At 44.2% G+C, this 17299-nt stretch overlaps 1 protein-coding gene across 1 annotated transcript in view; it reads left to right on the forward strand.

The window, feature by feature from the left end:
* The first annotated feature begins 489 nt into the window (after positions 1 to 489).
* CTBS (chitobiase) overlaps positions 490 to 17299 on the forward strand; it is a 29104-nt gene continuing 12294 nt past the window's right edge. The window contains exons 1-3 of the mRNA XM_059689038.1: positions 490 to 719; positions 5996 to 6134; positions 6639 to 6847. Coding sequence (XP_059545021.1) covers positions 552 to 719; positions 5996 to 6134; positions 6639 to 6847 — 516 coding nt within the window. The 5' untranslated portion in view covers positions 490 to 551. The remainder of the gene's footprint in view (positions 720 to 5995; positions 6135 to 6638; positions 6848 to 17299) is intronic.

The following is a 17299-nucleotide window of genomic DNA, read 5'->3' on the forward strand; positions in this document are numbered from 1 at the left end:
TTCTTTTCAGAAATCCCCCTCCCCTCACTACCCTCCTTGAATCCTATTTTTCTGAGGCACCTCTTGCGGCTCCAGAACCGTTCCAGGAGGCGGACTTAGACGACTGTATGTGAGCCGCCATCCTCACTCAGAATGGATGTCTGCATCTTAAACATCTCTGGGCCATTCCAACACGTAGCTCTTCCTTCCTTTCCAAGAACCGCTACTTCTCCATTCTGGGGGAACCCTCCCCCAGCAGACTCCACAAGGAGTGCGCAAACCAAGAGCTGCAGCGTGTTGGTGGGGACATAAAAGGTAGCGATGATATTTACTTGCGTCAGCAGGTCACCTGTGACCAGAGGCCCTGGCTCCCCTTTCACAGCGGCCTCCCTACTACTCGCTGCCCAGGCACCAGCCAGGCTAACGCCCCGCCCCTTCCCGCCCCGCCCCTTCCCGCCCCGCCCCTTCCCTTCCCTTCCCCCGGGAGCACCGCCCACTCCGCCTGAACCAAAGCTGCAGGCCCCGCCCCTCCGGCCGGCCCGGGGAACCCACTCGCGCGGTGACCCGCCAGCATGTCCGGAGCGTCGCGCGGACTCCCGCGCCTCCTAGCCCGGCCGGGGAGCAGCGCCCCTGGGATCGCTCCGCTGCTGCTGCTGCTGTGGCCGCTTGGGGCCGCGGCCAGCTGCCCGTGCCAGGATCCAGCGCTGTGCCAACCCATCCGCAACCACTCCAACTTCGAGGTAGGTGCCTCTCCCTGCCCCTCGGGGTCTGGTCCTCCAATCTCAAAGAGACGTTAGAGTCGAACTGAGCCCTAAAAAGAGGTGGTGCGGGTGCTGAAACCAATTTGACCACTTACTTGCTCGGGACCTTTCTATTTCTGAATTTCCTGCATCTTTTAAATGAGGAAACTCGAGCTCAGAGAGATGGAGTAATTCCTCCCACGTCTCATAGCAAGTATTCAAACCCAGATCCGAATCCAAACACAAGCTTTTTTCATTATCGGGCTGTGTCGCTTGCAGTGCTTGCAAGCAAGGAACTAGGATAATGAGACGTCCCCTAAGCAGCAACATCCCGTGGTTTTGAAGAGAATGAGGATTCAACCCTAGCCAGTTTGGCTCAGTGGATAGATCGTGGGCCTGCGGACCAAGGGTCCCGGTTCAATTCTGGCCCAGGGCAAGTACCTTGGTTGCAGGCTTCTCCCCAGCCCGGGGCGTGTGCAGGAGGCAACCAATCAATGTGTGTTCCTCTCACTTAGATGTTCTCTCTCTTCCATTCTCTCTAAAAATCAATGGAAAAATATCCTCGGGTAAGGATTAACAAGAGAGAGGGAGAGAAGGGGGGGGGGGGGGGAGAGAGAGAGAGAGAGAGAGAGAGAGAGAGAGAGAGAGAGAGAGAGAGAGGGTTCAGTTTGAATCTTTGCACTCCAACAGTGCATTGGAGAGCAGAATGTTTCGCTTACCTTTCCTTTCCTCTACCCACCACCCCTTTCCTTTAGGCACCTCAAAACCACCCAAGAAGGGAGGTAAAAATAGGTCTTTCAGTGAATTTTCTTTCTACTCACCTAACAATTTGAAAGGCCTTTGACAACGTTAATCCAACTGTTTCAGAGGCAACATGAAAACAACCTGATTGCTTAGAGCAGCGGTTCTCAACCTGTGGGTCGCAACCCCTTTGGGGGTCGAACGACCCTTTCACAGGGGTCACCTAAGACCATCGGAAAACACATATATAATTACATATTATTTTTGTGATTAATCGCTATGCTTTAATTATGTTCAATTTGTAACAATGAAATTGGGGGTCACCACAACATGAGGAACTGTATTAAAGGGTCGCGGCATTAGGAAGGTTGAGAACCACTGGCGTAGAGTTTGATGACTGCACATAACATAACAGGGAATTGGACATCAGAGAGGTGGAAAGGCTTAGTCCAAACAGCATTGTTTTATAATGTAGGGCCATTGCCACTTCCAGGGGACAATTTACATATTAGGCTTTTATTATATAGGATAGGCTATCCTTCTCTTCCTCTCTCTTATTTCTTTAAGCACATCTTGGGCCCCACCCCTGCTTAAAATACTCTAATGGTTTCCCATTGATCTCAGGATGAAATGCAAAACCCTCTCTGGTCTCCAAAGCTTTACTTATCTTGCCACCTTACTAGATTCATCTGATTCCATGTACTTACAGGATCTTGTTGTATCTAGCCACATTGACTTTCTTTTGATTCCATAAATCCCAAATTCTCTTGAGGGATTGAGACCTTTGCATTCTTTTCTTTCCTCTGCTGAGAATGCTTTTTTTTGTCCATAGGTATGTCTCCTCCATTCTGTCTAGATCATCCCCCAGATTTCAGTCCTTTCCAAGTGTGTAGTCCTCAGTGAAGTTTTCCTGCCCAAGTAGGGAAGCAGGCCCCTTTATATGCTGCCATGGGCCGCGGCATTCCCATGTAGCTCTTACCACAATTGTACTTAAATAAACGACCTGTTCTTTCTTTTTAACCTCTTCGTCACTAATGCCTAGCAATATGCTCTTCCTATACCTTCCTGGATGGAATTCAGTAAGTGCTTGCTGAATCAATTAACACCTTATTTGGGATAAAATAATAGTAATCAGTGGGCCTTCTGTGCTTCTAGAATTATCTGTGGGGTAAAAATACTGGAGAAACATAACATCATCTACTTCAGAATTTAACTTGAGTACTATTCTAGGAAGTCAGGTTCCCCAAAAATCATTCATAGAATTGCAATATCACCTGGCTGGTACGGCTCTGTGGTTGAGCATCAACTTATGAACCAGGAGGTCCTGGTGCAATTCTCAATCAGGGCACATGCCCAGGTTTCGGGATTGATCCCCAGAGTGGGGCATGCAGGAGGTAGCTGATCAATTATTCTCACCGTTGATGTTTCTATCTCTCTCTCCTATCTGAAACATATATATATACACATATATATACATATATATATTATATATACATACATACATATATACATATACATATATACATATATACATATATACACACACACACACACACACACATATATATATATATATATGAAATGCAGTATCTATGGCTCCACGTATAGTAGCCAGAAACTTGAAGGTTATCAACCTCCTCTTTTTCTCTTGCCTTTCTCATTCAAATAGTCACAAGGTCCTGTTACTTTTGCTTCCTTGGCATCTTTCAGATCTGTTCATTAATCTCACCTTTGCTGCTCCACATTAGCTGAGGTCACTAACATCTCTTGCCTATATTCTTCCAACAGCTTCCCTATTAGACATTCTGCCTCCAGTTTTAGCCTCTCTGGAACCCATTTCCACTTCAGCTGAAGGGATTTTCCGAAAATGCATACATAAATGATGACCTAACGTGTAAATGTGTGACTTCTCCTTTAAACGCTTTCCCTCTGGATAAAATACGAATTTCTCAAGAGGGCTTTCAAGGCCTTTTATGATTTAATCCTGCCTGTCACTCTCTGGTTTGTCCCTGCTGTCGCAATCTAAATGCTATACATCATCGTTCCTGAACAGAACAGTTTCACTTCTCTGCGATTCTAATTCATCTGATATGAAGGACTTTCTTAAGAAAACTCTAAGTTTTTTCCTGAAATGTTTAACTCAATTTTATAGCAACTGTTCTATAGCAAAAATGTGGTTTAAATGTATTAGTTTCTTATTGCCTCTATAACAAATTAACGCGAACTCAGTGTCTTTTTTTTTTTAATTAAATCTTTATTGTTCAGATCATTACATTTGTTCCTCTTTTTTTTTCCCCCCATAACTCCCCTCCTCCCAGTTCCCGCCCCACCCTCCGCCCTCACTCCCCACCCACTGTCCTCATCCATAGATGCACGATTTTTGTCCAGTCTCTTCCCACATCTCCCACACCCCTTTCCCCCCCAAGAATAGTCAGTCCATTCCCTTTCTATGTCCCTGATTCTATTATAATCAACAGTTCATTCTGTTCATCAGATTATTTATTCACTTGATTCTTAGATTCACTTGTTGATAGATGCATATTTGTTGTTCATAATGTGTATCTTTACCCTTTTCTTCCTCTTCCTCTTCTCAAAGGACACCTTTCAGCATTTCATATAATCCTGGTTTGGTGGTGATGAACTCCTTTAGCTTTTCCTTATCTGTGAAGCTCTTTATCTGACCTTCAATTCTGAATGATAGCTTTGCTGGATAAAGTAATCTTGGTTGTAGGTTCTTGGTATTCATCACTTTGAATATTTCTTGCCACTCCCTTCTGGCCTGCAAAGTTTCTGTTGAGAAATCAGCTGACAGTCGTATGGGTATTCCCTTGTAGGTAACTGAGTTTCTTTCTCTTGCTGTTTTTAAGATTCTCTCTTTATCTTTTGCTCTTGGCATTTTAATTATGATGTGTCTTGGTGTGGTCCTCTTTGGATTCCTTTTGTTTGGGGTTCTCTGCGCTTCTTGGACCTGTAAGTCCATTTCTTTCACCAGGTGGGGGAAGTTTTCTGTCATTATTTCTTCAAATAGGTTTTCAATATCTTGCTCTCTCTCATCTTCTGGCACCCCTATAATTCTGATGTTGGTACGCTTGAAGCTGTCCCAGAGGCTCCTTACACTATCCTCGCATTTTTGGATTCTTTTTTCATTTTGCTTTTCCCGTTGGATGTTTTTTGCTTCCTCGCATTTCAAATCATTGACTTGATTCTTGCGCTCCTCTGGTCTGTTGTCGGGCGTCTGTATAATATTCGTTATTTCAGTCCGTGTATGCTTAATTTCTCGTTGGTTCCCCAATATAAGATCGAGGGTCTTATTAGTTTTCTTGTAGATCTCATTAAGTTTATCGGCAGCTTCTAAACAGTTCTTGAGAGACCTTAAAAGTGTGGTTCTGAACTCTATATCTTCCATTGACAATTTTGTCCTGTTTCTTTGTCTCCGCATTTTGTTATGCTTCCTTGGTGCACCCCCTAGTGGTCTTTGTTCGCAGTCTTATAGTTAAATCTTGATTGTTGTAGCTAATTCCAGGGAGGGTTTGACCTCCAGGCCAAGTGGCTATGAGAATCAGCTGTGTCAGCAGTGAGAGAACTTCTGTCCTCTAGGGAGGTGCTAATCTAGCCTTTGCCTGAGGCTATCTGGCAAATGCCTCTGTGCAGGGCTTGGGCGGGGCGGGTCGCACAGGATCAACAGGGTGGGCCGGAGAGAGCAGTTATGGCGGCTCTCAGTCCTGTCCCCAGGGGCTCTGCCTCTCTGAGTCCCAGAACCCGCTGCAAAGCTCGGAGAGAAAGCTGCACTCGCTCTGACCGAAGCCAGACAGTCCCGCTTCTCCCGTTTGAGTCTGGGTCCCTAAAGACTCGCCCGGATCTGGTGCTCAGAGTCTGCGACTCCCTCCCGATTGAAAACAACAACCGCACCCTCCGCCACCAGCCCGCTCCGAGCACTCCGCACATCAGAATTTGACTTCAGCACTGCGCCTCCTCTGAGTGTCCGTGTGCGTTTCTCTTTCCTCCTAGTTGTAGGACTTCCACTCAGCCAGCGTTCCTGTGGTTCTGGGTGATGTCCGTTCCGTGTTTTAGTTTCACTTTTGAAGTAGTTGTTCAAAGCAGCAAACTCCGGCGTTAACCTATGCCGCCATCTTGGTTCTCCTCTGTCTGTAGGTTCTGTGTAGGTTCTGTCTTCTGAGCTCTGACTGCTAAGTTCTGTGTCGAACTCAGTGTCTTATAACACCACTTTTTTTTCCTTACAGTTTTGGAGGTCAGAAGTAAAAACAAAAAACAAAAAAAACAAATTCTAGGTGAGAGCCGTACTCAGTATTTAATTACACAACCACCATGCTCTCTCTGCCTTTAGGCCTTGACACTTGCTACTGTCTCTTCCTAGCTACCCTTCCCTACTTTCCAGGCTGGCTAGTTTCCCCTGCCACCAATTATATTGGGACCCTACACTCCATGTCTTTTTCACTCTTGTACTTTCAGTGCCCCCAGTGCCTAGCATATGTTTGATGTTTGATGGTACTTGCTTATCCCTGTTGTCCTAACAGGTCTTTGTGTTTGATGTTGGTGGCAAAACTTGGAAATCTTATGACTGGTCACAGATTACAACTGTGGCACTTTTTGGAAAATATGACTCAGAACTTATGTGCTATGCTCATTCAAAAGGAGCCAGAGTAGTGCTAAAAGGTGAGTGCCAGTTTTTACCAGATGTCTCCAGACAATTGGTAAGTTTACTTGCATCATTTGCTACTCTAACTTTCAAAAAAATTCCCTTTTCATGTTCATCTAGTATATTTTTTAGCATCCTAAACTCTTACATGCTGTGTAATTCATTTCACAACTACAAATATTATTAAGGAATTAAACAAACCACTATATCACTTTGAGCAAAACGTGGCTCCTAGTTAGCATGATGACCTTTAGCTAGTCATAGTCCACAATTTCTGCTTCTACTTTGAGAATGATTTTACTAATTACTCATAACAGTTACTTTGGATATGAATGAGTAATAACTTTTTATTATTTTGGTATATTATTTCTTCATTTGGAAGACTTAAATTGGGAGCTTAGAGTTCCAAAATAATGAGATGTTTAAAGGACATTTTGATCTCTTTGGAATGGGGTTGTGAAGTAAATGTCATTAACCTGTGAAAAGCATATATGAACAAAATGTGTGTATTGCTTTCACAGGAGATGTGTCCTTAAAGGATATCATTAATCCTCATTTCAGAACATCCTGGATAGCTCAACAAGTTAATTTGGCCAAAACACAATATATGGATGGAATTAATATAGACATAGAGCAAGAAGCTACTTGTCCATCACCTGAATATGATGCCTTAACTGCTTTAGTCAAAGAAACTACAGATTCTTTCCATCGTGAAATTGAGGGATCACAGGTAAAAATTCCTTTGATGTGTTTTGGAAATCCCTAAATTTCCTTATCAAGATGTATTCATGAAGGTATAATTAATACAATCTGTTTTATAGTAATTGAGTAGAAAATATATATCCTAGAAAATATTTCTGGAACTTTGGAGGTTTTATTTTAAATGTTTTACAGAATTTTAAGATGATAAGTCTGTTCTCTATGTACATCAAGATACAGCATGGATTGCACCACCTTCTAACCTTGCAGCAGGACTAGAACTATTAGCTAGGCAAAGGGATCAGAAAGAATCAGGAAGGGCTAAGTTGTTGAGACCCTGCTTTCTCCGGTGCCGGACAGACAGCTCTTGCCTTAGCGTAGAGGTGCTGCAGCTGCTCCATAGACTGAATTACTTTGTAAAGCACCCAAGGCCCATTAAGGCTCAAAGGACTGACTCCCCAGAATCAGTCAGAGTTATGACAAAAGGCAGAGTGCATCCCCTCTGCCAGAATGAGCGCGATTAGAGCAGATCATAGCACAGGGCATCTTGCCAGGCAATGTATGGGTAACAAAGGATAATGTGGCCCCAGATTAGTAATTCTCAAACCTAGTCATAAACACACACGCACATACATACACACTGGAACGCACTCCCAGGGACTACTATTCACACGGTTTAAGTGAGCCCAGAGTCAATATTTTTTACGCGTCTCATAGGTAATTATGGTTAAGAACTACTAGGCTAGGAGATTCTAGACCAAATGAAGACATAGGATACTCCTGAATTTTCCACCTAAAATGGACACATGAAAAGTACAGCTGCAAATGGAACAATTTCTACAGAGAAATCCAGAACCTAACTGAGTGCATACACATCTGGCGACAGAAAATAACATTGAAGTGGTCAGGAAAGGGTGAGACACACTCTTGCCATAAACCCCACTCCTGACACAGCACCATTTAATAGGGAGGGAGCCCCCAACTACAGCTTCTCTCTGAGGAAGGAGGGGTTTGGAATGCACCAATTTTTAAGGCTCCCACGTGAGGGATGGCCCCCCAAGCCTAGCTCTGAAAGTCAGAGGATGTTAGCGACAAAGAGAGTTTCCCAAAGCACTTGAGCACTTGTAATGGGTATTTCCCCCTCCTGCCCCCACAGAGCTCAGCTCAGAAAGAGCAGGCAAAAACCAGCAATGTATCTCCTAGTCTTTTTCTGGGTTTGACGGCATAAAGTTGGTGCCAGAGGCTCTGACTTCTAATTAGCACACATCTAGGTAGTGACTGCAACCTCCCCAGGCCCCAAACAAAATAACAAGATCAAACATTATAAAAAGACTTTAATGAAATTGAGGTAAGTGATTTACTCCATAGTGAATTCAAAATAATAGTCATAACATGGCTCACTGGATCAGGAGAGCAATGTCTGAATGAGAATTTCAACAAAGATAGAAAATATTAAAAAGTCCTAAACAGAAATCATAGAAATGAAGAATAACAATAACAGAACTGAAAGATTCAACAGAAGGTTCAATAAAAAACTGAATTAAGCAGAAGAGTCAGTAAACTTAAAGGTAGAGAATTTCATCTAATCAGCAGTGAAAAGAAAAAAGGATGAAAAAGACTGCAGGTAGCTTAAGGAACTTATGAGACACATCAAATGGACCAATATATGTTATAAATATTTACGCATCCAACATTAGAACACCCAGGTATATCAAGCAAATGCTAACATATTTGAAGGAAGCAATAGACAGCAATCTATAATAATAAAGGCGCAATATGCTAATTAGACCAGACGTCCTTCCGGACGACCTTCCAGACGAAGCCGGGGCTACGAGGGAAGCCCGAGTCCCAGTTGCCTGCCAGTGGCCAGAGGGAAGCCAGTGCCAGCAGCCGGGGGAAGGAAGGCCTACTCTTGCACGAATTTTGTACATTGGGCCTCTACTACTACAATAATAGGGGACTTCTATACTCCAATTTAAGCAGTATATATGTTGTCAGTGAGAAAAAGACTGTTTCATGGGATCTTGAGAAAAGCATTTCAAGGATCCACACACAAGAAATTGTGATGTGGCATGGTTTATTTGTGGTGCAATATTAAAAGAGTTCTCCTGGCTTCCCGATGTCCAATCTCCCTTCATCCCACCATTGAAAAAGTCCAACCATGTCTTCAGCAGGGCCAAAATAAAAGCCGATGCCCAGAGTTCCTGTTTCGTAATCCTTGGGAGCCCACATAGTCTGTTTCGGGCCAGGTGGCCACTAGACCTGCTTGGTCATATGTATCCAGGCGGGAGAACAAGAATGAATGGGGCAAGTGCAGGTCAGAGAGAGAGCTTCTTTGTTCACCTGAAATTATGTATTCTTGGGCTTTGGAGGAACCAGAAACTTATTCAAAATAACCAATTAGCCTGGCCGGTGTGGTTCAGTGGTTGTGCATCGACCTATGAACCAGGAGGTCACAGTTGATTCTGGGTCAGGGCACATGCCTGGGTTGTGGGCTTAATCCCCAGTGTGGGGCATTCAGGAGGCAGCCAATCAATTATTCACTCTTATCATTGATATTTCTAACTCTATCTCTCCCTTTCCCTTTCTGAAATCAATAAAAATATATTTAAGAAACAAACAAAATAACCAATTAGCTTCCCAAACTTTCTCGGGCTTGTCTTGGGGTCCACCCCGTAGTCAGTGATCTTTTTCCCAGATTAGACTGACAGGCTTCTGTGGTGAACACCTCCCACTGTGCCATTTTGATTTTATTGCCCATGTGTTTACTTCCCCTTTGTTCTATCCCTTCCCCCAGTGATCTTTGGGCAATTGATTGGTGGTTCCTGGGGGGAGTGTGAAGCTATAGCTTCCTGGTGAAGCAAACAGGCTTCTGCTTCCCAGCTGAATATGCTCAACAATGTCTCCCCCTTTGCTCCCTTGCCCATCAATAATTAGCCAGCTCTGGTAACAGATAGATTATGTAGACAGATAATCACTAGGGAGACTTCAATAAGGAGACTTCAATAAGGTTATAGCAGCAATTTCCAACCCTTTTCATCTCATGGCACATATAAACTTTGTAGCACACCAAAAAATGTATTTTTGCTAATCAGACAGAAAAAGTAGGTATAATTTTGATTGATTTATAAAAAATATTATAGTAATTACCTACCCTTTTTGCTCAAAGTGACTTTAAAAAAAATCAGGTTCCTATACTTGTATATAAGGATTTCTGGTACCAAGAATTAACCAATCAGATGCAACCTTATTATGGGACGTGACCAATAAGATGCAGCTATATTATATGACCTATATATTTATGGTTCAAGACAGGGCATTCATGCTGAAAGGCTGTTGTTGTGTTGGCTGTTGTCATTTTTTTTATTTGACAATCTAAGGGAAAAGAGGTCAGTGCCCCTGACTAAATTATCAGGTATTGCATGTTTTAAAAATTCTTGCAGCACGCTGGTTAAAAATAACTGTATTAGAGGAAAGTGACCTAACTGACATACACAGAACATTCCATCCAACAGAAACAGAATACACATCTTCTCAAGTGCACATGGAACATTTTCCAGGAGAGAGCATATGTTAGACCAGGGGTGGGCAAACTTTTTGACTCGAGAGCCACAATGGGTTCTTAAACTGGACCGGAGGGCCGGAACAAAAGCATGGATGGAGTGTTTGTGTGAACTAATATAAATTCAAAGTAAACATCATTACATAAAAGGCTACGGTCTTTTTTTTTTTAGTTTTATTCATTTCAAACGGGCTGGATCCGGCCCGCGGGCCGTAGTTTGCCCACGGCTGTGTTAGACTGTTGTAGAAGACCAGAGAAAAACCAAGCAATGCTTAGACAAATGGAGTTACACAGCTTTATTACGCCGGCAGACTAAGAGGAGGTTGCCTCTCAAATTCTGAGCAAACCAATATGGTGGAAGCCCCTCTTTTATCCCCTTTTGGTGTCTTTGTCCCCTAAATGTGGAATGGGACTTCCAGACCTTTAGCGGGCTTTGCAAAAAGCCCCAGGTGCTGCAGGTCTTGAGACCAGCCTAAGAGCCTAGCCTGGCGCCAGTGCTAATAACCCTCCTCCGGGGGCTGTGTAATGGTTTATGGCCTCTGTGAGCATTTAGGTAACAGTTCTTGCAAGACCAGTTTGTGGGAAAGGGGCAGTGACTTCATTATAGGTTATCAAGAATGTACACTGGGCTTGCTGGCACAGATTCAGATTGCTAGCTCCCACCCCCTCCCCCCCCCCTAAATATCAGGGTTACATTGGAATTAGCTTTTTTAGCCTTCTTAAAGCCACAAAACACATCTCAATAATGTTTAGAGGACTGAAATTATATCAGGTATCTTTTCTGACCACAATGGTATGAAACTAGAAATCAATTATAAGAATGTTAGAAATGCTTGTCAACATTGTTGCGGAAATGAGACAAACACCCGAAAGTGGATAGGCAAGGCAAGTTTACTTCTGTGCAGACAGGTGCCATGCACCAGCAACGTGGAGGGCAGGCACACACTATGAGGATTCTGCTCTCCTTTTATTCCTTCCCTGAAGAGCTACTGTGCTGTACCCAGATTGGCTGAAAGGCGTGGCTTCAAATTCTAGCTTGAATGTCTAATCTGAGAAAAGCAGCCCAATAAGGAAGGAGATGGAATGTATGTTGGGGAATGGGACAAACTATTTCTTCTTCAGGAATGTTTGCTAGTCTGGTTACTTATTAGACTGTTAACTACCTGCCAGGAGATGAGGGGAGTTAATATCTAAATTATAATTTTGATAGAAAAGACTTCTTAACTCTTACAAGAAGAAAACTGGAAAACTCACAAATATGTACAAATTAAACAGTATGCTACTGAACAACCAATGGACAAAGAAGAAAAAATTGAAATAAAAGTATCTTGAGACAAATGAAAGAGAATATAACATGCTAAAACTCATGGGATGCAGCAAAAGAAGTTCTAAGAGGGAAGTTTAAACTGATAAATGCCTACATTCAGAAGAAAGCCCTCTAATAACCCAACTTTACACTTCCAGGAAACTAGAAAAAGGATAAATGAAGCTCAAAGTTAGTAGAAGAAGGAAATAACAATATTCAGAGTAGAAATAAATAAAATGGACTATAAAGACAATAGAAAAAATTAATTAAACTAAAAGCTGAGGTGTTCTGAAAGATAAAATTGACAAACTTTTATTTTTTTAAAAATATATTTTATTGATTTTTTACAGAGAGGAAGGGAGAGGGATAGAGAGTTAGAAACATCGATGAGAGAGAAACATTGACCAGCTGCCTCCTGCACACTCCCCACTGGGGATGTGCCCGCAACCAAGGTACATGCCCTTGACCGGAATCGAACCTGGGACCTTTCGGTCCGCAGGCCGACGCTCTATCCACTGAGCCAAACCGGTTTCGGCGACAAACTTTTAGTTAGGCTAAAAAAAAGTTCTCAAATAATGAAAATCAGTAACAAAAAAAGAGACATTACAACTGATCAAATAGACATCCTAAGGATCATAAGAATCGTACACCAACAAATTAGATAACTTAGAAGAAATGGATAAATTCTAATAAACATACAACCTTCTTACTTATTGGTAGGAATGTAAACTGGTACAACCACCACAAAAATTAATTTCTTAAGAAATTAAGTAGAACTAATATATAAAAAGAAAACAAAATCACTCTCTCAAAGAAATAGCTGTACTCCCATGTTTATTGCAGCATTATTCATAAGAGCAAAGATGAAAACAGCCTAAATGTCAACAGATGAATGGATAAGAAAATATTATTAGAGAGAGAGAGAGAGAGAGAGAGAGAGAGAGAGAGATCATCCAGGTTTAAAAAAGAAGGAAAGCCTTAGCTACGTACCTCAGTTGGAGCATCCTCCAAATGCACTGGGGTTGCAGGTTGGGTCCCCCATCAGTGTGCATTTAAGAATCAACCAATGAATGTGTAGATGGTGGAATAGCAAATTGATGTTTCTCTTTCTCAAAAATAAAAAAAATAAAAAGGAAGGAAATCTTGCCATTAGAGACACTACCTGAATAACCTGGATGGAATTCTGCTCAGGGAAATATGCCAGACAGATAAAGGCAATTACTGCATGGCATCACTTAGGTGTGGACTCTTAAAGAAACAATTTGAACTCAGAGAAACAGAGAGTAGGTGGTTGCCAGGGGCTGGGAGGAATAAGGAGAGTCTGGTAAAAAGATACAAACTTCCAATTATAAGGTGAATAACGCCTGAGGATTCCTATATAACATGTTGACTATAGTTGATAATGCCATCTTCTATATAATAAAAGCCTAAGTGACCATTACGGTGGAATGACCAGAATGACTGATCATTATGATGTGCATGGACCACCAGGGGGCAGGTGCTCAATGCAGGAGCTGCCCCCTGGTGGTCAGTGCGCTCCCACTGGGGCAGCGCCACTCAGTCAGAAACCAGGCTCACGGCTGGCGAGTGCAGCAGCGGTGGTGGTGGGAGCCTCTCCCACCTTCATGGCAGTGCTAAGGAGCAGCCAGCTGAGCAGTAAGGAGCAGCGAGCAGGCGGGCGGTAAGGAGCAAGGGGTCCTGGACTGAGAGAGGGATGTCTGAATGCCAGGAAGTGGGCCTAAGCCAGCAGGCAAATATCCTCTGAGGGCTCCTGGACTATGAGAGGGCACAGGCCAGGCTAAGGACCCCCCACCCCCCAGTTCATGAATTTCATGCACTGGGCCTCTAGTATTATATAAATGAAAGTTGCTTATAAAGTGGAACTTAAATGCTATCATCAATAAAAAAAGTTAATATGTGAGGTGATGGGTGTGTTAATTACTTTATAATGGAATACTTTTGATAATATATATGCATATCAAATCATCATGTTGTACACTAAATATATTATAATTTTATTTGTCAATAATATCTAAACAAAATTAAAAAGAATATTAGGACTAGACAGTGCTTTTTTTTTTTGAAGACAGGGACCAGCTCTTTCAAACATGTCTAACACAATGTTTAAAAATTGTTTATCAAGTGAGTGAATGATACCTGCCTTTCAAAATTTTAAAATGTAGTTAACTAGAGGCCCGGTGCACAAAAATTTGTGCACTTGGGGGGTTCCTCATCCGGCCTGTGCCCTCTCGCAGTCTGGGACCCCTCGGAGGATGTCCACCTGCTGGCTTAGGCCCACTCCTTGGGGGATTGGGCCTAAACTGGCAGACATCTCTCTGGCAGCCCGGGAGCCCTCGGGGGATGTCCACTTGCCAGTGGGGAGCAGGCCTAAGCTGCAGTCGGACATCCTTAGTGCTGCTGAGGAGGCAGGAGAGGCTCCCGCCACCACTGCTGTGCTGGCAGCCATCAGCCAGGCTTGTGGCTGAGCAGAGCTCCCCCTGTGGGAGTGCACTGACCACAGGGGGCAGCTCCTGCATTGAGCATCTCCCCCCTGGTGGTCAGTGTGTGTCATAGTGACTAGTCATTCCCAGTTGTTCTGCTGTTAGGGTCAATTTGCATATTACCCTTTTATTATATAGGATAGAGGCCTGGTGCACAGGTGGGGGCTGGCTGGTTTGCCCTGAAGGGTGTCCCAGATCAGGGTGGGGTCCCCACTGGGGTGCCTGGCCAGCCTGGGTGAGGGGCTGAGGGCTGTTTGCAGGCTGGCCATGGCCGCAGGCCGGAAGCACGTATCTGGGATTTATTTATCTTCTATAATTGAAACTTTGTAGCCTTGAGCGGAGCTCAGGGCTGGCCAGGGCAGGCGGGAAGCTTGGCTTCCTCCATTGCCGGGGGCAACTCCAGCTCCGTGGCTGCCATCATCTTAGTTGGGTTAATTTGCATATATGCTCCTGATTGGTTGGTGAGCGTGGCTTGTGGGCATGGCTTGTGGGTGTAGCATGTTTCTCTTTTATTAGATTAGACTAAAAAATATATTTTATATATATACTAGGGGCCCGGTGCACGAAATTCGTGCACTGTGTGTGTGTGTGTGTGTGTGTGTGTGTGTGTGTGTGTGGAGTGTCCCTCAGCCCAGCCTGCCCCCTCTCACATACTGGGAGCCCTCAGGCGTTGACCCCCAGACCCCTCCGATTGCTGGCTCTGCCCCTTGCCCAGGCCTGATGCCTCGGCCAGAGGCGTCGACCCACATCACCCTCCGATTGCCTGATCGGCCCCTTGCCCAGGCCTGATGCCTCGGCCAGAGGTGTCAGGCTTGGACAGGGGACCCCCATCTCCCCCCGATCACTGGCTCTGACCCCCGGCCAGGCCTGAGGCCTCTGGCCCAGGAATCATGCCTGGGCAGGGGACCCCCATCTCCCTCTGATCGCTGGCTCCACCCCCCGCCCAAGCCTGATGCCTCTGACCCAGGCTTCAGGCCTGGGCAAGGGGACCATTATATCCCCCCAATCCCCGGCTCCGCCCCCCACCCAGGCCTGATGCCTCGGCCAGAGGAGTTGACCCTCATCACCTCCGATCACCAATCACCGGATCGGCCCCTTGACCAGGCCTGAGGCCTCCGGCAGAGGTGTCAGGCCTGGGCAGGGGACCCCCAGCTCCCCACGGTTGCAGGCTCCGCCCCTGCCCAGGCCTAACGCCTCTGGCTGAGGTGTCCGGCCTGGGCAGCGGGGACCCGCAGTGGCAGCGGCCCCGCGATCGTGGGCTCCGCTTTAGTCCCAGGCAAGGGACCCCTAGCTCCCGGGACTGCCAGCTTCGACCGTGCCCAGCTCCCATCGCTGGCTCCACCCCTACTTCCTGCTATCACTGGCCAGGGCGGCAAAGGCGCCTGATTCTCCGATCATGGCTGGGGGGCAGGGCAAAGGCGGCCCCAGGGCCGCCTTTGCCCTGCCCCCCAGCTCTTAGCTCCCCCCTGGGTTTCTGATCACTGTCAGTGGCAGGGGGCTTCTTCCTGCTTTCCCTTTCGCCTCCCTGCATTGTGCCTACATATGCAAATTAACCGCCATCTTGTTGGCAGTTAACTGCCAATCTTAGTTGGCAGTTAACTGCCAATCTTAGTTGGCAGTTAACTGCCAATCATAGTTGGCAGTTAACTGCCAATCATAGTTGGCAGTTAACTGCCAATCATAGTTGGCAGTTAACTGCCAATCATAGTTGGCAGTTAATTTGCATATAGCCCTGATTAGCCAATGAAAAGGGTATCGTCGTACGCCAATTACCATTTTTCTCTTTTATTAGTGAAGATATGTAAAATATATTTTATGTTTTGTATTATATAAGTAATCATTAACCAATGATTCTAAACCTATTTCAGAATCACTTGGGAATACTTGTTAAAAATATACCCAGTGATTGACTCAGTAGATCTGGGATAGAGCCTAGGAAGTATATGTTTATCAAGTTGTGCAAGGTGATTCTGGTACATTTGGTAATGGGCATTTGAGAATTATTGAGAAATTAATAAATGATACAAGGATTAATCTGAGTGGAAATCAGCTTTTCAGATTAGTACAATTTAGACCAAGAATAGCAAATATCTGGTATGCAGGCCACCAGATTCCTCTTCTCAATACTTTGCTATCGAAGACTTAACCCTCATTCTTTTTTTTTTTTTTAATGGTTTACTTTAATAGTCAGGGGTTTTTTTTAAGCATTTTTTTGTAATCTTCACCCGAGGATATGTTTTTCCACTGATTTTTATTTTATTTTTTATTTTATTTTATTTTTTAAAAATATATTTTATTGATTTTTTTACAGAGAGGAAGTGAGAGGGATAGAGAGTTAGAAACATCGATGAGAGAGAAACACTGATCAGCTGCCTCCTGCACGCCCCCTACTGGGGATGTGCCCGCAACCAAGGTACATGCCCTTGACCAGAATCGAACCTGGGACCCTTGAGTCCGCAGGCCGACGCTCTATCCACTGAGCCAAACCGGTCAGGGCTCCACTGATTTTTAGATAGTGTGGAAGGGAGGGAGGAAGTCCGTGCCCTTGACTAGGAATCAAACCCCTAACCCTTTGGTCCAAGGGCCAATGCTCTAACCACTGAACAACTGGCCATGGCTCCCCACATTCTTTACATTGCTTTTATTCATAAATTAGAATTGGTTAGTGAAAAAAAAAATAACCTATTTGCTAGTGCTGATTAAGCTATAGTGAAAGGTCAAGGAGGAAGAGATTGAACAGTAGAACTATTTCCATGTTTGAGGGGCAAGTAGAACAATTTGGGCTTCTATGTCAAATTCATGTTAGGTAGATTAGTGGTAAGTACAGTTGCCAGGATAGGCCAGATTGTGGAAGGTCAAGAATATCAGATTGAAGACTATGCATTTTATTCTGTAAGTAACAGGTTACATGTGTAGAAACTGCTTGGAGAAGAATATTGTACAGCAGTATGTAAAATTTCTAGAGGAGAAAGAGAGACCAGTAAGGACTAACCCGATAATACAATAATAGGATTTATGGTTTGGATTGGGATGATGGCATAACCCTAACACTCAGCAACTATTCAACAAATGTTTATTGAATTAATTAATTAATGGAAAGGAAGAGGCCAAAGA

The sequence above is a fragment of the Myotis daubentonii genome, chromosome 3 (genome assembly GCF_963259705.1).
Source record: "Myotis daubentonii chromosome 3, mMyoDau2.1, whole genome shotgun sequence".
NCBI lineage: Eukaryota > Metazoa > Chordata > Mammalia > Chiroptera > Vespertilionidae > Myotis > Myotis daubentonii.